General features: G+C 38.5%; 1 protein-coding gene across 1 annotated transcript in view; it reads right to left on the reverse strand.

Moving 5' to 3' along the window:
• ASPG (asparaginase) overlaps positions 1 to 20902 on the reverse strand; it is a 47522-nt gene that overhangs the window by 11577 nt on the left and 15043 nt on the right. The window contains exons 6-12 of the mRNA XM_059819890.1: positions 20441 to 20567; positions 13594 to 13706; positions 11923 to 12108; positions 8795 to 8908; positions 5647 to 5766; positions 4497 to 4592; positions 3443 to 3606 (exon numbers count right to left, since the gene is read on the reverse strand). Of these exons, the coding sequence (XP_059675873.1) occupies positions 3443 to 3606; positions 4497 to 4592; positions 5647 to 5766; positions 8795 to 8908; positions 11923 to 12108; positions 13594 to 13706; positions 20441 to 20567 (920 nt within the window). The remainder of the gene's footprint in view (positions 1 to 3442; positions 3607 to 4496; positions 4593 to 5646; positions 5767 to 8794; positions 8909 to 11922; positions 12109 to 13593; positions 13707 to 20440; positions 20568 to 20902) is intronic.

A 20902-nucleotide genomic window follows, 5' to 3' on the forward strand; every position in this document is an offset into this window, starting at 1 on the left:
CTGTTACCAAACTGTGGCTCATAGTCAGACATAGGCTATAGAAACAATGATATTTTACATATGTTACTTAAGTTAGCCTTTTGATACTACCACTGTCATTCATCCACTCTCCGAACGAAAAAACAAATAGACAAAAAGTGTTTTAGTGTCTCCTCCCTGCTAGATTCCATTATTGATAACACTGGAAATAAAAAAAAACCATGTATACTAATATTTTAATGGATCAATAGCAAAATAAACGATTGTGTGGTCTTCAACATTCACTGCTATGAGCGAAGTTTGAGTTCCAGATAAAGACATCTAAACTTTTACCAGTTCACAAAGGGTCTGGATTCACAGCAATTAAGGTGCCGTACAGTACATATCATCTTAGGCCTTGGCTTGGCAGACACTTATTAGAAGTGAATCAACTTCAAAAGGAATGAATCACACATGTGAAGTTAACATGCATGTAAGAGTTTGCAGGATTGGGGCCTTAGGGTGCACACCTTCCACCAACTCTCTTTAAAGAAATGCAGGTGTAATGTATATCCAAACTTGACTGGCTTCATTCTTTTTAGTGCTTGCTCCCCTAGCAACCGGAATGGTTATGGCAGGATCAGCTTAGTTTCACTTGTTCGTATTTCTGCATGGTATCAGTGGGAATTTTATGCTCAAATACTGTAAGGACAGGCTTCAGTGCACTTCTGGAGTCAGTGGTGGTTAGATTTTCACTCTGCCTTAGATTTCCTGAAGTAATGTAAATGTAACCTTGCAAAATATCAAGTATTTAAATTCATATTTACGTGGGAGGTAATTTTACTGCCTCTAATCTGATGTTCTCACAGCACTATATGAGCAACTCCCCATTTTCAACCTTTTACCACTGCTCTGCAAGTAAATGGAAGTGCTTTTACTACATAAAATATACACAATTTTTATTCAAGACATTTTCCTGCTTAGAGAGTTTCTGTTATTAAAAAAATATTATTCTATTGTTTTGAAAATGAATTATCCCTTGAGGGTACTCTAAGAAATTAAAGGAATGCTACTAATTTTGATATGTCAAGCAACTGGCCTAAATTAACAGTGGTCTGTTTAGCTTCATGCATAAAGCGAATGAGACTACACGCAAATTACAGAGTTACAATGAAAAAGCGGAAATGCAGTAGTTTATTTCTTATTTAGAAAGGGACTCCACATTTTACCATCTAAAGAAACAAAGAAAGAGTCACTTAAATTTTCTGTCTTTAAGAGACTGTCATTGATATAGCTCAAGTTGCCAGTCTACCAGCTGACAGTGCTATGTTAAAAAGCTTTTAAGAGACATAACAGATCATCTTTACAAATTATTAAATGGTAAAAAGAAATCAGTTATCATTATATAGGTCTGCCTGCTAGGTTAAAAGGCAAGCCACTGAGAAATGTGACATAAAAAACTGGAAGAAAGCTATTTTTAGGATGAGTGGATACTGTACTGCAGTTAAATGCCAATTAAACAAACATTAATACTCAGAAAATGGGATTAAGCTGATGCAATATTCAGTAAAATTGAGAAAGTTACAATATTAAACAGTTCAAAGCATTGACTGCTCATTAAGACCAGTTTTCCCCCTTCCCTTTCTGCCACTTTGTACACTGCATCAGGATAATCTCTTCACTTTCAGCACACAACTGTTTAATAAATAGAATTTAAATATTTCTGTAACAGAAATCTTTTTAGTGGGTATCTAATTACGCACATATACAGCTGTCTGATCTTTACCGTTCTCCTTTATATGCTTATCAGTGTGAACTGCAGTGAGTACACAGTGGATCCTAAATACACATTTATGAGATTAGTTCTAAGTCAACTCTTCCTCTCATCCCAACAGTAGAAACAAAAAGAGAAACTGAAAATGGTTATGGTGCAGTTTCCTTTTACAATTCCCTGTATCAAAATGGGTGTGCAGTTTTAAAGAGCTTAAGAGTCATAGTAGGAGTCTAATATAGGAGTGGCAATGCTAAGGAATCCAAACAACAAGCTCATGTGAAATTCCTCAGGCAGTAGATGGGTGCGGTAAAAAAAGTAGGTGCCTGATTTGCAGGAACATCTAATGGTATCTAATGCTTTAGCATTTTCTCACATTGGACCAGAGCCACCTCTATTCAGCTGCGAGGTTATTTGTTTGATTTGCTGTTGGGCTTGTTTTTGCTTTAAGACTTTACGGGTTTGCCACTGAAGGGCTTATACATTCATGAGATAAAGCAACAACTACAAAGCCATAGGGGACCATGCAGTAGGTATGGCAATAGCACAGTGTGGTCACACAGGACCAGATCTCAAGTTAATAGAGCCTGATGAGTTTTCTACATTTGGTCTTTGAGACAGAAAAAGCCTTCAAATTATTCCTGCAGCCAATGCAAAACCAGGACTGTCAGACCTCCCAGGGAGCTAGCTCCAGCCTGACAGACCAGGTGAACTTGTCAACATTAGAAAGCTGTAGGAATATTTGGGGACAGACATCCATGAAGACCATGAAAATTCTATCACTCCAAGCTCCTTTACAGAAAAAAGCTCTTCTCCTGCCATCATACAGACTGAATATGAGATAAGGAGCTGAAAGTGGATCAAAGAAACAAGGAGATATTAGGGCATGCAGCTTCTAACACGTTAGAAGACCAATGGCTCTGTGAATCCCCAGGCTATATAAACTAAGTGTTTTAAAATTAAATTTTGATATCTGATAATTTTTATATTCTGTGCTATGGCCATTCCTTAGAACTATACAACATGGAAAAGACCAGTAAATCGCATGTCCATGACTACCATTCAAGAACTGCTGACATCCAGAACAACAGGAAGAGGAAATCCACAAAGCAGGCAGAGCCATGCAGCCATTCCATATAATTATGAGTGGGTGGAAGGGGAAAAAAAAAAAAAAAAAAAAAAAATCAAAAAACCCAGTCACCTAGCAAGAGACTTGGGAAAGCACTGGTGGAAAGCAAAGATTAAAACATGTCAACCTACCGGTATATTTTGTGCTAATTGAAACAGTCTGGTCTTGATGAGAAAGGGAAGGGCAGAAAGAAAACAGACCACCCTTGGTCCTGCACTCTCACTTCTGACAGACAAAAGGAGTGATCAGTTTGGCTCTGTTTTATAAGGAAACCTCATAACAAAGAGTGGAGTCCTGAAATTAGGGACAAGGTCTTGGCAGGAAGGCAGCAATAAGTTACCTTATGCTAAAATTCTGCATGCATACCAAGTTGTTTCCTTTCATGTCATATTATTTTAAAAAATCTTTTAATTTAGGCTAGTCACATCCTTTGAAATGAAACTGGTTTGTGTTATTTTAACTGCTGTCATTTACACATGACTGCTGAGACAAAACAAGACCAAAACACAGGGATGGACTTTAAATCCAAAATGATAGAAAGTTTATAAACTTTACATAGATTGGTGTATAAATTATTTTGTTACCTGAACTTGATTGCGTTCATCAGTGGGGTAGATCCATATCTGTCTCTAGCATAAACAGTTGCGCCAGATGTCAACAAATACTCAACTAATGGTAAATGCCCTTCAGAGGCTGCAATATGGAGTGGAGTTCGGCCATCATAGTCTCCACAGCTGAAGTTTCCACCCTACAAAAGGACAGATCCTTCGCATGCTAAAAAGATAATGGCTGCACATTAAGTTGTTGGTACAACAGTAGATGCATACACCACATTTTAATTCTGCCACTAAAATTATAAACTTAAACTTTATCTTGTAGCATGGTTTTAGCACCAATAAAGATATTTGTTCCACCTTCTGCATGTTCCCCCCTCTACACATATTCTCATTACAGCCCCTTCAGACATGTTCTTTATTGCACTATGCCATACAACAGCTTTGTGCCTCTAGTCTGCTAATTTTACTTGTCTTAGTTTATTGTTATTTTTAAGATAAATTTATCCTTTCTCGAGGCCCATTACTAAAGTCTCAAGAGTAGGGTAAACCAAGGCAATGAGGGGAAGGAAAAAAAAAAAAAAAGACGTGTAGAAGATGATACAGGGAAGTGCCTGTTTCTTTTTTCAGGTATAACCCAAGCTAGAGTTATGGGGAGAACCAAAAATCCTGAATTAGCATTGCACTGTGTTTTGCTTAAATATAATTTTCAAGTTCTTTTTTTTTAATCATGACAGATTTACATCCAAAAGCTGAATACTGTGAATATGCATAAAGAAAGTTAAGGGAAAGAAAGCAGCACAAACCATTTTAAAGTCTTCCAAGTTAGCAGATAAGAACTTGCATTTTAATCTACCTGTATTTTCACAGTTCAAAAGAAAATATAAACAGCTGAGAACCAGATAGGGCAAAGAACATACCAGTTTTGAAAGGCAAAGACTGAAGAGCCTAGAAACCAATTGTATTAGTCAAAGCACTTTGATTCTAAGACTTAGGTAGTTGCTTCCCAGCGAGCATAGCTTTCTCCCATCATTTATAGCTCTATTTAAAAATTTGTGTTTTGTACAAACTGTTATTACATTACCATTTCTGCTATGGCTCTTAGTGCATCTATGTCACCCAGTTTAGCTGCAGCACAAGCCAAAGGTGGAATTAATGCATCTCTTATGGCTTCTAACTCCTGAGAAACAAATAAAATTAAACATTTTATATCAGCCTCACCTCTAATATGATTGATGTCCAAGTCATAAAAACACTGCCTTGCTTTCATGTAAAGTTTCCAAATTAGTCATTTCGTTATTTAAAAATGGTAGCATTTAGTTCTTGGAAGGAAAGAAGTCTCATGTTTCTTTTACATTTTGTCAGTCTCACATCCATGAAGATTTATATCCCTCCCTGGCAACACTACAATTACCTGATATCTATATATACCATTTAAGGTGCACACACTAATTACCATCCCTGTACTGCCATAGTTACACATCAGTACAGTAAGAGAAGCAGTGCTGGTAGGAGTTGGAAAAGACCATATAGTCCAGTCTCCTCAAGACTGGATCAACTTTATTCATGTGATTCCTCAGATATCTGTGTAACCCATACTTCCAAACTTCCACTGACAAGCCCCATAGATCCCCTAAACATCCTCCCATTTCTCACGCTTACTAAAAATCCCATCTTCCCTGAAGCCAAGCCAAGAGAAAAGCAAATACTTGTATCTTACAACCAATGCTATATTTTCTGATTTTTCCAATTGGGAGGGACTAATATTAAACACCACAAATTACACTTGTGTAGTGCTTCCTTATTATCAGCCTTCTTTGACTGCGTGTACAATTAAGCTGTTTTACCCGTTATTATTTGGATTGCTCCGAACTGTCAATACATTTGACCACAAAAATACAAAGCACTTTTTCATATCACTGATACCCTGAATTACAGCAACTGTCTGAGGCTTGTTATTGCAACCAGCCAGCCAAGAAAATAAACTCAAGATGGGGCTACAAAGAGGGAAAAAAAGTTAATATGTTTTTAATTAAAAACATTTTAATGTTATGCTTGTCATTGTGTCCTTTCTCCCTAACCCAACTGGTTAGCTGGGACACTCAGTACTAAAAAACATAAAAGCTCCAATGTTCCATTTTTCTTTCAGCTTTGCTGTTCATCTTTAAGCTAGGTTCATTTAACTCAGTTTACAGCTTTACATGAGTTCAATTTTAAATATTTTAAGTATATACCTCCTTGCTGCAGATACTTAGAGATTTGGCAATCACTTGAATAAACTTGCTATCTCTCAGAGAGATCTTGGCTCCTGTGGGTACAACAGTCATTTCTCCTCTTAGATTCTCACTCAGCATCTGAAAAGCAAGTAATCAAATCCTTTGTTAGCAGAGGAAAAATATGGTGGTAGTCCTTAGGATCAAGTTAGAAAAATTTTTGGAGGAATTATGGAAACTAATTGAATGCAGACAAAAGATTAAAGAAATAGTTACTGTCCCACAAAGATTGTAAGTAAGTTTAAAAAGACAAAAGGGGAAAAAAAAAAGGGACAGGCAAATAAAACTTTCTTCCAAAGCAAAGAAACCAAAATAAGCACATAACAAAACACCCCAATTTTTAGAGTACGCAGACAAAAGTTCCCTAGTGGGGTAAGCTGCAGCCTACTTAAAAACATAAAGATAGTGAGTAATTAGCAAAGTGAGGCTGAAGACTGGAATATTCTGAAATGCTGCCTTTTGCTACCATTCCCAAACCTCAGTACTCCTACACAGACTATGTACGTAGGCCTCAAAACAAAGCCCAGTGCTACCTGTGGACGGTCATGTATTTCAATGGATTTTCAAACAGCTCCATTAGCCCCGATTTTGTTAAAATTTGGTCATAAAGCCAGCTTTGAATGCAGAGGGTCTTCAGTAGTACTAGTCATTCAACATTAAAGCAGGCGTGTAACACTTTGCAGGATGGGTGCATCCAATATAACCAGGGAAAAAAAAAAATAACCAAAAAAAGGTCAGCCAATTCATGTGTAGAAAGTGCTTGAACATGGCAATAAAGAAAATATGCCAAAAGACAGGTTGTGGGAAATCTGAAGAACAGAGAGAGAAGCCAGTCATTAAGAAAAAGCAACTGGTTTCCTCAATTCTGACAATTTTACATACTGGCACTCTTTCACGAAAGGTTGCTGATGCAGCTATAAAGCACATAGTTATTTCAATTAGAATTTTAAAAAGCGTGATTGTGAAAGTTTGCAAGAAACAGATGTGATGTTGGAAGGAGGAATGCCCCAGGTTTACTTATGTCTAGGCATGCCCTTTATTAAAAAAAAAACCTCCAAGCACTGACAACACGGTAGCCGTCTGCTGGAAGAGTCCCATATACGTGTAACTCAGAGGATACCAACTGCTTTGGCACACTTTTAGAGTTTGACAGGTTGAGATCATTGCTTTGCACAGGTAACCTTAGCAATTGGCACCTGTGCTAAATGCACCCAGTGCAAAGCCCTACGTGCCTTACTCAGTCCTACCAGCTCTGCAGCCATTTGCATGTGTCTGGGGGCACATTCCTTGCTTCTTTGTGTTGAAAGAGAATCCTAAAATAACCATGCCAGCTTCAGGAGAGCTTCCGTCTCTTGGGAGACTATTGTTTGGTGATATGTTTAGCTGAAGATATTGCCACAGACAACATATTTCCAGGCTTTCTTCTTCTCCTGGTCTCTACCACTCATTCCTGCCCAGGCAATGCAGCACGCTGCTCCCTTAGTTGTGCCAACACAATTGTTTGTGGGTCTGTACAATGAGTCAAATGAGGAAACCAATCCTGCTTAACTCAAAGAAATTGCAAAATTTATTCTGTTTTTCCAAACCATATAAAGGAGGTCCCAGCACCACCACACAAAAACTGCGTAGCACATTCCAAAGGGCAGCACACGAAGATGCAGGAGTACCTTGTGCCAGTGGTACCTAAAATGTCCTATCACCAAGTAAGTCCTCACCTGAGTAAGTCAGCTATCTCACTTCAGTAAACTGGATCACAAATTAAGTTTTAACTCGCACATCTAGGCAGGAAGCCAGCTGGGAAAGTTTCTCCTGTCCCAGCTCAAGTAATCCTCTGTGCAAGAAGATTAAAGTCTGCATTTAAAAAACCAGGCTAGTATACGTATGTTCCAGCGTCAGTGAGTGTACCAAAGGGGCATCAGTGAAAAGCCTGGGTTTCTAAAGTGTATATACACAAACACGTGCAATACCACTACTCTTCACACAGCATTATGTCGCCTGTCAAGCATGTTCTTGCACAGAGTGTGTTCTTGCCATCTTCACTGAAGAAACACGTAGCCCCTCCTCCTCTCATTATTCAGAGTCAGGGCTTTAGCAAACAACTGAAAGATCAGAGTCTGTAACTGTTTCCAGGCACGGTAAGTGGTACTTCCAGCCACCCCACTTATGCTCATAGGTATCCAAATATATTTGTCTCAAGAGCTGCTACTGGTTGGAAAATACTGAGCATGAAATAACAATCAAATTTGTTTCAGTTTTAATAAAAACAAAACACCACCGTAAGATACACGTGTGCATGCAGTGCTTAAGTCTAGAGAGTGACTTATCATGACGTCATCTCTCAAAGTGTCAGGATTATCATTTCACTGCATACAAGCATAGAAACACATGCATTCCTGCAGACTGCTGCTCCCCTATCTAATTCAGAGCTATATGTTCCTTGTATGAAAGGAACATTATATCTAACTATATAATTTGAGTAAAAAAAGCCTTGATTAAAAGCACCAGTGAACAGTAAGAACATTGTTAAAGGGGCTATGATTTTAAAATCAGTTACAATGGTTCTTAGAATAATCCTCTATTTTTTTTTATGTATTTATAAAGTGTATCTCCTCTTAGAGAAACAAAATCTAACACTGTCATGAGTAATGCTATAAAGGAAGAGGCTGCAGGCAATATTTATTTTCAGAATTAGCTTTGTGTGAATGAGTCTTGGATGAAATCTTTACCACACTAAGATCAATGACAAGATCTTTGCTGACTGCAGTAGGGTTGGGATTCTGTCTCCCATATGAATTTCCACATAAGGGTTTTTAGTACAGAAATGTCCAAGGTAGACTGCTACCTTTTAAAGGTGGCATTTTTATGGCTCAGTCACAGTCTTCACCTGACTTATGCATAAAATTATTTTCTCTCCCAATCTACATACATTCATTTGCCTAACAGTATTTTCCTTAAGAAAAAAAAAACACACCCACGTGATGTTCACATTATGGCTCTGGAACCAATTGCTTTTAAATGGAATGAAGAAGCTCATGGCATTCAGCTAAGCAGAAGTTAGCACAGTAAATGAGAAAGTTAAAGCCTTTCAAGGTCACATTGAAATATTTACCTGCCTCTTCTCCTCCCAGCTAAGCTTACTCTTGCTGAGCGTGTATGACAGTTTAGTTAGGGCTGCCTCTGGTGTCATATCACCTCCAGGAATTACTCCAACATCAGCAAGAGTCTGAATAAAAAGGAATAATGATTCCAATTAGCATAGCTTTCAGAAATACCTGTGTGAACAGAAAATATATATGAAAGATTGGTAGCTACACAGAATACTGATGCAGCCGTGCTTCCACTCTCTTGCTCCTCCTACTGCCACTGTAATTTCTGTAATTTTAGTTATCAAATACCAAGCAAATACTAGAGCCAGCTGAATAAAGATGACTTTTACTTTACATTCCTTTTCATGCAATAACATCGAAGAATTCACCCAAACGCTTGCCACGGTCACTTGCTATGCTAAAAGGGAAAGGTTACAGGTCCATATCAGCTGTCTGCAGAGTTGTCAGATTCCCTTTATTGAAAAGCTGCAGTTACTCTGTTTTAACCCAGTGGCATTTTGAACATTGCCAAGTAGGCTGTTCTCACACAGACATATCTACCATTCTTTCATGGGGCATTGCTTTGGATGAATTCCAGCACTACAGTGTGCTCACAGCAGGAGTGTTTTCAGATCCTTTCAGGCTGTGCAAGCAGTGTATGATTTAGAACATACAACTAAAATATGTAATTTACACAGTTCTGACAACAACTGAAAAAGATGACCTTTTTAACTTACCTTTCTGTAGTTAAAAAGAATAAACTATCTGAACCAAAGCAGAAAGATCACAGAATCACAGAATCACTAAGGTTGGAAAAGACCTGTAAGATCATCAAGTCCAACCTAAATCTTTGCTATGGTCAGCAAGCCCCATAAATGTATAGCGAGCAAGACAAAGACAAACAAGATTTCAGATCTCTTGTCACTAAATTGTACCTGGGCAAACACTCGAGCTTCTCTAAACCACAGATCATCATCTTTGCCATAATGTGATGCCTCACATTTAAGCACCTTGAAGTAGATTCTTTACACTGCATTTTACTTTTAAATATCTTTCATATCAACTTCAGCTTTGAAACTTGTTGTGACTTAACTAATATTTTTAGCAAGATACAGAGCCTTAATCAGCTCATTAACCCCCTCTGAGAGCCCCAGACTTACATTTTTAAAAGTCCCATGGGAAAACATATACAGAGAAGGTGAGAAATACTTTCCGTACTGCACAGCTAGCCAAAGAACAGTTAGGGCTTTTTCAGCAGGTTTGAAAAAGAGGAGGAGGAAGGGATTTCCCAGCTTCCTTCCTATACCTAAAGTCCCTTCAATTATAAGTTTCTACTGTGCAGATAGATCAGAGGCCAGACATCCGGTTAACTAAAACAAACACTTCAAGGGAAACCAGGGACTCAGCTGACCCACCTGGCTAGCTTGAATGAGTAAAAAAATGGCCTAGCCATATGCAAAGACCTGTGAAAGTTTTTATTTAAAGAAAAATCAAAGTAAAGTTAACATTACAGCAACTTTCCAGCATTCACCCATGATACTTCCTCCATTGAGCAGTTCCATATGAAAAGGAGAAGGCAATGAAAGAACAAGCATGAAGTAATTTTGTAGGACTTGGCTCTGTCAGTGTTCTCTTCAAAAGATGCCAAGAAAACAGGGCAGCCTCCATCAATGGATGCTGAAGCAACATCATACATGCTCCATATAAAAAGTGGAAGCCAGAAGCGAACACCATTCCACGTGAGCAGAATTTTTCAATTCATCCTATCAACAGTCTGGATCAGAGTGCAAAAAGCCATTTTAGAGGCGTCTACTTGGAGAATCTTTTAACCAGAGCATATAAAAGGTTTTTTTTCTTCCTTCCATACATTTTAGCAGTTCATTTCAAGCAGAAGATCACATAAAAGCTAAGCTTCATTTTCACGTTGTTTATCAAGTATGTTTGGTGTCTTGTATTAACTGTTTTCTTCCTTCCACGTGAACTGTTTTATATAATCCATGTATTCCTATTGTATTTGCTACAGAGCACGGGATCTTTGCAAAAGTTAATACTTCTCAAAACATCTCCATTAAGTTATGCAAAAGTTTTACCAACACCCAAATGACTGCCCATATCAGAAATTACTAAGTTTGGATACTGAAGAGGTAGAAAGAAACTCTTACAATCTCCTTTTCTTCCTCCTCAAAACAGACTACATGTTCTTGAAGCAAATAGAATCTAAAACTGTGTCAAAACCCATATTAAAAGAGGCAGGTTTCAGCACCAGACTAGAGTATCTAGGTTTGTCTTACAGTCACTGAAGAGGCTGGCTCTGACAGACAGGTTGTTGCTCCCAACAAAACCAGGTGTCTAAAACAGGGGAATGAGTCACCCTCTGGCAGTGATTCTTGGCTATTTAATGGCTAGCCTTTTTATAAAGGCCAGTCAAACCAGCTTCCTTCACACTACCACATGTGACACATGCTCTTACATGGCTTTGAGTGCTTATTAGTCCCAGCGATGTCATGTCTTAATACACAATTGAGAAACTTACTATAAAATGCCCTGAATATTAACAGTATCTACAAAAAGTCTGCTTTAAGCTAGCCTTCATGGGTTAAACACAACTGATTTCCATTCTGCAAGACAGATGCTTCCTTACATACTGTTTTCCAATCTCCCACTGAATTCAGTTGTACTTCCAGTCAAATAAAAACCCGGGATTTGGAATATTGCTTGGATTTGCAGGCTTTCTTGATGTTCTCACATTGTAGCTAAGTAACTGCTAGCCTATCAAATACTCCTTTATTTGATCATCTGACCCCTAAGCTAGCTTCTAGCTCAGTGGAATCCCTTTGGGAGAGATACAACTAATCTAATGCAAGGTATCCTGGAGTGCTGCACACAACAAGAGCAAGCAATCACTAATTTGGGATTTGAGCTGACTGTTTTGACCATTCAGACTAGGAGTAACAGGATCTTGTTTGCAGATACATATTTAAATGCTTCCAGGTTAAGATTTTTCAGATATAGTTATTTTACGAGCAGTATCTTTAGAGTTTAACAAATCTAGTTTTATACATTGGACTACTAGAAGCATACAATCACGTTGTATCACTGGGGTGTTTCTTTTACACAGCAGTAGAGTCTGAAATCATAGCACAACCCTTACCTGCCCTGTTGCATAGACTGTTTTAACAGACCCTCGTAAGCACTGCGTACAGTTTAGAATCACTACTTTTCGTTCAGTTGCTTTCTTCAGTTCTTCCAGCAAGTCTTCTCTGTTGTTTGGGGCATTGCCACTTCCATAAGTTTCAAGTACAATGCCCTCAATTGGAGGCTGAAGAAATGCTTTTACCTGTTTAAAAACAAGACAGGGAAGAGACACTAAAGATGTGTTTAAGTCACATTAAGATTTTCATGTATGGCACAGAGTTTTTAAAAATAGTCTATTCCTGTTACAGTCTTAAAGGGTCTCATGCCTTACAGTCCTCTCACGTCCTTCTGTGCTCCCCATTTTCAGTAACTGGGACTGTAAAATAAGCTTTAATAAAGTGAGAATTTCACTCTTTAGCCTTCTTTAAAATTCCTAGAGGGGTAGATTTTAAAATAAACTCTTTTCTACAGTCACGATCTCAGTGTGAAAAAGGATGCTATTGTTCAAGTGCTATTAACAGGCTATACTGTTGCACCATGGCAGAACAAAAGGTTAGATTTACATTTACAAAACAAATGCAGAACTATTAATTGAGATTAGAACCCCCACCCCTGCCCAGATTTGTTACTTTAGCACAGAGTTTTGTTAACAAATGTCTGCCTAACTAAGAGAGAGAGTGTCTCACCTTTCAGGAAAGAACATTCTAATGAAGCCTGGAGGTTTTTTTAACTCAAAACTCAGCTGATTTAACTCAAGGCAGAAAAAAAAAGGAGGCATTAATTCATTCTGGGCCAGTTGTTAATGAGGTAGCTATTGTGGCTCACTGTAAGAGGATGCCTAGCAAAGTCCTCTTCCTAGAAAGATGTATTTTAAACAACCTAGATGTTTCCTTGCTGATCACATATGCTAAATGCAATACACTGTAAGCCCCCATGAGGCTAACTATGCAGTTGGAGTTTTATTGCAAATATACCACCCCTCTGCCTTTCCATCTGTTCATATTCACCTAAAAAGAATGGTGATATAATTGAGGAGTGCTGCTTAAACTACTGGATTCAATTTAACATGGCAACAGCCACAAAAGACCTGTCAATTTAATGGAACTAGTATTAGACAAAAATTTAAAGACAAATCTACCTAAAACCACAGTTCTGCAAAATAATTTCTAAAGGCAAAAAACCCACTTCTCATTTTCAGCTCTGTATGAATGCTGAGGGTCATGTTAACCATCAGTGTGAGACAAAATGAACCTTAAAAAAGAAGCATGAGTTATAGAAATAGTCACGCTCCCCTCCACCCATCACATTGTGTATTCTTTGACAAGATATCTATTAATATGCCTCAATATGCAGCAAGAGAGCACTTCCATGGTCACTGTAGCCTGCACCTGTCTAGAAAAGCACACTTGACCTATTTATGAGCCCTGGTAAGAAATTAATGCTAAGTTTCAAAGCCCAGGTGGTTTAGACAAAAGATACTTGAAAAGCTTTTATCAATAGTTTATGGCATATGAAAATAGTCTTTGAATGCTCTGATATTCCAAAAAACATTTCAGAAGACAGATCCTTTCCCTTTCCTCCAAAACCCCAACCACTGCTACAACAATGCAGCTTCCTTACTTCAGCTAACTAACGAAGTATTTGAGCATCACTTCACCCACTTCCAAAATGAAGTGGTGACACTTACAGCAGCAGCAGTGATTCCTGGGAAGATTCGCAGAAGCCCAACATTCCTGTTCATATTGGTGTGAACTCGAAATTTCTTTTTGGTATTGGCTCTCCACACCGTTTCCCAGTTTACTGTTAAAGAGAAATGGCCTTTTTAGTTTAATATTAAGACATAATATTAAGTACACTTGTAGCACTTCATACTTACAACATTGTTTTTAAAACTGTTTCTTATGTAGGGAATTCATGAAAGACAATGTATTTTTGAAAAGAGGAGCTAAAGGCCCATTTAAGACAGCAGCCATAGCAGCTGATCTAACACACCTTATTTATTAGGTACCATAAAATATGTCTTCAAGGCCACATCCAGGTCAGGCTCAACTGTGTTATATTTTAGCTTTAATTCCAAAATAGTCTAGATTCTGAGATAGAAATATTGATGAGTTATACTGATATAAGTTAGTGCTCTTCAAGGAAATATTTACAATGTATACTTCAATTTAATATAATTTTATAGCAAAGACTTCCAAAATGGATATTTTAGTTCAATGCCCGTTAGTGAACAGGATGATCTATCAGACACAAAGCCATATACCTCTACTACAACCTCTTCAAAAGAGAAGTCTAATAACTGTGAAAAGCATCCGAGTACTAGACTTGATGTGTTCACAATGTTGAACATGTCCCATTAGTGCCAACTCTCCCAGTTCAGAGTGCTCAGAAAGCCTCAACCAACAGAGCGGCATGCAGGTCTAGCATAGGTGAGATATCTACTTGTCACGCACTGACCTGAACTTCATTGTTATGTAGTTGGCCTGATACCAGCCTGGATTCATGTTTAGAAAACAGACCTTCATCTTCTCAGACATAAGAAATGACAAATGCAGTTACTGTTGCTGCTAATCACCTCCAGAGTTTATTAGGTAGTTACTAACGATTAAATAAAATAGCAAGGATTCAATTAACTCCGATCATACATTTAGTGCCAGAAGCCAGCTGTTTAACTAATAGTTTGTTTGTGTTGCATTATTAGAAGCCAAGTCATGCATTATTGATTTCAAAATTTTACTACTTCAATGTAGGAGCACAGCATTGGTAGCACTGATGACTCCTACAAGGCAGTGGAAGAGGTTTAACAAACAGCAGCCAACAGCTCAGAGCATCATGCTTCAGTGAAAATAGACCATGCCGTAAAGCTACCTGTTTCCCCATCGTGATTTAAGCTTTTTAGATTTTGGAGAAACTCCCAAGCAGCAAGACAGATAAAAGATCTGCGTGCATAATACTGACTTGCTCTCAGCCATGTGGAGAGTTACTCACACCAATTACTGTTGCAATCTCTTGCAATCAGCAGACAGCCATTTGCAAGAAAATTCAGAGTACATTTAAAAGCCTCCATTGAAGCCTACTCTATTGCCCCATTACCAGAGATACTAAAAACTACACAATCCATTAAGTCAGGACAGAAAATATCAGTCACCTATAAGACTTCACGAACTTTCCCTTCCTGTCATGGTGCCCTGTCAGCAACTAGAGCCTCTATATGTTCTTTCTAAAAAAAAACACCATACATCATTAAACAAGTCACAAGTAGTTGGCTTGGCATCATGTTTGTCCAACAAGGCATACTGGAATCCAGCACGTGGATCCCTAATGCCCTACAAATGGAAGAGTAGAAATACAGATTGTTTCGACAGTTTGTTTCTTTGTGCTAAGCTGGCCAGCACGGTTCTGAAACCACCTGGCTGGATTTAGTAGTTAGCCAAGTAGCTCTCAAAGGCCTCCATGAGCTTTCCAGAGAGAGTTAGAGACCTGCAGGATGTATATGGGTGAGTGCAGAAAGCCATGCATTTGTTCTGCTTGAGGTTCACAGGCCTGGCTAACCACGTTTACTCATGAGCACTGCACTTTAAGAAGCAGCAGGGTTTAGCAACAAATCCAATCATTTCAACCATCTAACACACAGATTAATTCTTTAAAAGCGGCCTCCTCTATAAGAATGGACAGCAATAAAATTGTATCGGAACTTTGTTTCCTTTATCCTCCATAAGCTGGGAGTTCCTGCCAAAAGTTCACAAATGCATACTACTAAGTTTGGCAAGTATTAGCATCCCTAATGCCTGTAACGAACTTGAAGAATGAACTGAGGAAACCTGCCTTGGCATGGATCACTAAGATATTGCCAAAAGTAGAAGACCAAGGAGAGAGATCAGAGGATAGGTTCAGAAGTTAGACCTATACCAAGCCTATACCTGTATTCTTGGACTACACTCTACCAAATAATGTATCATCTTCAAGATAAATGTAATGCATGCAGACATAGTACAGTAATGTAATTCCAAACTATATTAAAAAAAGAACTAAAGATTGTTCCTGAGTTAACATTCTCCTGATCATGAACCTCGTCAGCCTATATAACGTGCTCGGTACTGCAGACTCCACAGATGTCAGTTTTCCATTAGACAAATGAGTCTAAAATGCAGAACAAAAGGCAAGTGTGATGCAAGGGCCAAAGACAAACGAATATACATAAAAGCCCAACTTCATCTCAGATTTATTCAGAACTACTGTAAGTGAGGCAGAGTGCCATGCAGGGCAAAAAAAAATTCAGAACACACCCTTTGCATCCTCCATCTCAAAGATCACATGCCCAAAAAGGAAGAATATCTACGTCGCATAGCTAAGTTTAAGCATCTTCATTGTACTGAATAAACCAGCTGTCTTGCAGCCTGTAGTCATACCACACAGCAATCTTCTTGTTAAATTAAAAAAAAAAATCATCTTAGGCATCACTAACAGTTCTTAAGTAAGAAACTCATATACAGGCAGGTGAGGTACAAAAAGCTGTATATATCGGTGTTCATAACAGTTTTTTATCCTATGGATAAGAGTGACTAATTAGGGATATTCAGTTTTGGCACAACACAGAAAACAGTAACCTGTTCTGACTTGGATGTTTTGTGCTTGTAAAGAGTTTAACTGATATAGTATACTGCATCATGTAAATACAGATACAAAGCTGAGGAACAAATGTAAGCTAGCCACTGGTCCTGCACAGCAGAAAGGAAGTTTTTAAAGCAATGTACATAAAATAAAGAGGTAATGGCTATTTATATATTGTATCCAAGATGGCTTGGGATATAATAGATTACATTATTGAAGGAGATTATGTTCAAGAGATACTAAGGCCTTTTGTTTATTCTTCAAAAAAACCCATCACAAAGAATACTCTGCTATTTCCAATCTCCCCCTCCCTACCAAACACTACAGCTTTTAAAGTTACAGCTCAAAAATACATCCTTATCTTATTCAGCTTTATTCACACACTCACGCAGAGAGAAAGAGGGAACACTATGGTGATAGGGTTAGTGCGGAAAAAACATCAACCTGACTTAAAAATAAAATAAAAGAGAGAAGCAGCTCTAAACAGTCTAGAAAGCAGAAAAAAACCCTTTTTTTAAACAGCCCTATGCCACAATGCAGGTTTCAACTTATAATGGGAGAGCAGCAACTAAGAGCGACACCTCCCTTAGGAGTGGTGACTGAACTCCAAGTTATGAAATCAAACAAGAAATACAGCTTTTCATGATTGCAGAGCTCCAGACAAACAGCAACGCTTTCTTCTCATCCTTCTCTGCAGGGCTACGGGCGAGCCCTACCATTATATAAGCTGCCCCAGTGTTCATTACAATTCATGGCAGCAGCCAAGGGGTGGGGAACGGAGGCCAACCTATGGGTGCAAATTCCTGAAGGAGGCAAACAAACATAGACCCCCTTTTTTGGCAGTTTGTTATAAAACAATCAACACACACCTTTTGAAATGAATATTTAAATTGAATGGTGTTGTTGCAAGAATCAACATGCCTACTTACAAGGGAGGGGGGGACCAAAAGCACTTCAGTGAAGAGAGCTGGCATTTGCCTTAATACATAAATGACTTGGGCTTTTTGCTATAAATAACCAGAACTGCCAACCAAGACAGACTTGGCCAGTGACAAATAGCTTCTCTGTAATGAGACTGGTGGGTAGATGAGCCCAAAAGGGCCTTCTAACCTTCTGCTGCTGCTGTACCACATCTGCATGCACAGTCACATGGGCTCTGTTCATCCCCTACACATGTTTCTTATCATACGGTCCTGTACATGTGCACCACTCCCAGAAATTACATGCGTGTGTGATGAAGAAAGTCCAGCTATGGTAACAAAGCAAGTTTCATATTTGCTTCATTAGGACAATAGAGAACAGAGGAGAGTAATCAGTTATGAAATATACTGAGACTCTTTACACATTTCCAGTGAAATAGTCCTCCTTGTCTCTCCTGTTTTCAAAATACGGGAGAAATAAGTCAAGGTCTTTTATTTGATAAGCTTTAAGATTTTAGAAATATTTTTGGTTATTTCTATATTGTCCATTTCATACAGAGATTTCTGACTCTGCTGCAAAAGTACTTCCCATCGGCACTGGGTTTCTTACTCATCTCAGGAGTGGGCTAAAACTTTTAATTTCTTACAAGAGTTTTTGTATTAAATTGAAAGTCTTGAGGAAGCTGACACACTTGCTCATCTAAACCTGGATGACAGGACTCTTACGTGTTGCTAACACAGTTAAGGATCTGGCTGAGAACACAGTCGGTTGATGGGATCAGAAATCCACTGGGAGCCTGACCTGAAGAGGGAACAGGGTGAAAAATGGATATCAAAAATGAAGAAGAGAGCTGCAGCTACGGTAGGGAAGGCAAGAGGACTAAGCTTCTCCCTCTCCTCTCTGACTCTGAAGCAGATCATTGCTTTTATATGGTATGCCTAGCCTCAAACAGCACATCCTCTCCTCATTCCTGTGTACCAATCCATGATCTCATTACGCTCCCCACTCCCTCCATCCTGCCATCTCTCCCCCTCTGCTTCTCTGGAATTTTGATTCCCAGCTTTGTTAGAACTGGGAATCCTGAAGAAGAGTTTCTGCACATGGCCTACTCCTTCTGGCATCCTGAGGCTGCTCTCCAGAATGCTGAAGCAGCAAGAGTCAGCCCTGTCTGCAGGAGGATTAAGACATATTATACACAGTCGTCTGAAGAAAAAAAAAAAGACGTTAGATTTGTTTGGTTTGTTTTTAAAAGCCCAGGTGGTTCCTTGTCTCCATGAAAGCTTCATATGAAGACTGTACAAGCAAACTCAAGGGAGACAGCGATGTTTCAAACAATTACTTTGGACAAAATAAAGCAGCACTAGTAGATTGCCCATACTATAAACTATGTTTTTTCAAAATGAAACAATCCTTCAATACTGACACCGTCATCTTGGATAAATGATGCTACCCTAACTGGGTAATCAACTGAAACAAATAAAAATAGAGCCTATCACACCATCAGTTTTTAAATCAGAAATCCCCACTGATCTCAATGGGGCACTCTACTGAAAAGATAATGGGACCCAATATGGGCCAAGGGAAGTACTTAATAACTTTCTCATTTTTCTACTATGGACAAGGAATCACAGAACAGTTAATTCAAATCCAAGAGAGAAGTAGCATGCAATTTGCAGCTTGATTTCATTATTGATCAGTTAGTAAACAGCATTTATTTATACCCTATTTGATGCAGTTCATAAAAACCCAAGGAAGAAGATTCTCCCCAATTTACCGCAACAATCAACTGACAGCATTTCTGCTTATTTCAGATACACCATATTTGACACAGCATAGTAATACAATAATGGTAGACTCTACCTGACAGATGTCTTACAGATGACTACAGTATTTCACAGGCCTCCTCAGTTTGTATCTGGCTGCTATAAACACAGCACTTTGATCCTGAAACTTTGTTAAGTAACTCTCACTTATTAGGTGGAAGGGATAAGTTTATTTTTCCAAATTGCAGAATGTGGCTCTGTAGTAGTAGAAACCATTCAGAATGGCACGCTGCATGGCACAGGGCTAGATCTCCTACTGCCACTAACGGCACCTATGAAAAGAATTTGGGAACTCCCTCTTATTCCTATTTTTTTTTGTAATAATGGAGATTGTCACCAAGTCCTACTCCTTTTTAATATACCTAACCTATCCAAAAGCAGCTCGCATAACATATTTTTTAAAAATGTCCTTTAGTATGTTTTTTGGCAACTCCTCATTTGGCTAGATCCCAAACATGTCTCTCTTCTCCCCTTTCCAAAGTAAGGGTGCCATTTATCAAAGAACAGATATCAATGTGTTAATGACTTTGCAAAAGCGTGCCGAAATCTTCATGTAGTTTTTAAAAAACTACAAAAAACCCTAAAAAACCCCTCCTTAAAAAACAGACACACAGAAATTATAGGGAGCCTGAGTAAGTTTGGGGAAAAGAAACCTCCACACAGCGCATACTCTAAGTCTGCTGTTTTCAGTGTGCTTGCAGTTTAGACAGGTCTTAAATATCCAGTAAAACGTCTTACACAATGACATGCATCAAACAGAGAATCTGTTGAAGCTGCAAGTACCCTGCAATGACTCTTTTGCCTGATTTCAGAGCCCAGCATGGTCATTAATGAGATTAAACTCTTTGTTCTTTCAGTCCTCACTCCCTCATTTTTATCTTCAGAGCAAGCATTTTCATGACACAGGGGCAACATTCCCTCCGGTTAGTCTGGATCTTTAGTCAAAGCCAGTCTAGCTCACATCTATATTCAACAGATAAATGCAGTTGAGTCACAAATTCTCAGTCTTACTAATATTTAAACAGTTTCAGAGCAGATAAAGTAGAGTCAAGCTACAGGGCTTTCAAAGATATTTGAGTTTAAAAACAGCATTTCAACTACATAGGCACAGATTCTTTGCAGCTAGAGTTCTATTGCATGTGGCATAAATTACAAGGCTTAAGAGATGATGTTGCTTACTTGTAATATCAACCTCAGCATTTGCAAGTGGAGGCAGGTTAGGTGAGGAAAAGGCATTGAAACTCCCAGCATCCACCTTAGTCACCCTATTTCCCCTGTACAGTTTATTATAAAAATACAGGCACACCTGCAAGACAAGTAAAGAAACAGGTCTATGAATAAGCCAGTAATTAAAAGATTCAGTAGATAAATACTGTAGTCCATCCTTTATAAAGTGTTTTCTAAATCTTTAAAGCAACTCAGAGGCTAGTAGATGTTTACAACTCTTACCCTTTCAAAAAGAGTTGGCACATCTGTCACACATTGGTTTAAGAATTTAAGAACAAAACAAGTTAAGAGCTAACTAGTTTTGTAATCCTCTCATGAGGCCTAATCTAGGAGACAGCAAATTTGCCTGAGTCCACTTCAGAGAGAGAGGAAAGAAACAGTGTGGACTTATTAAAAAGTTCATCAGTTATATCT

Source organism: Gavia stellata, chromosome 7 (assembly GCF_030936135.1).
Source record: "Gavia stellata isolate bGavSte3 chromosome 7, bGavSte3.hap2, whole genome shotgun sequence".
NCBI classification, from domain to species: domain Eukaryota; kingdom Metazoa; phylum Chordata; class Aves; order Gaviiformes; family Gaviidae; genus Gavia; species Gavia stellata.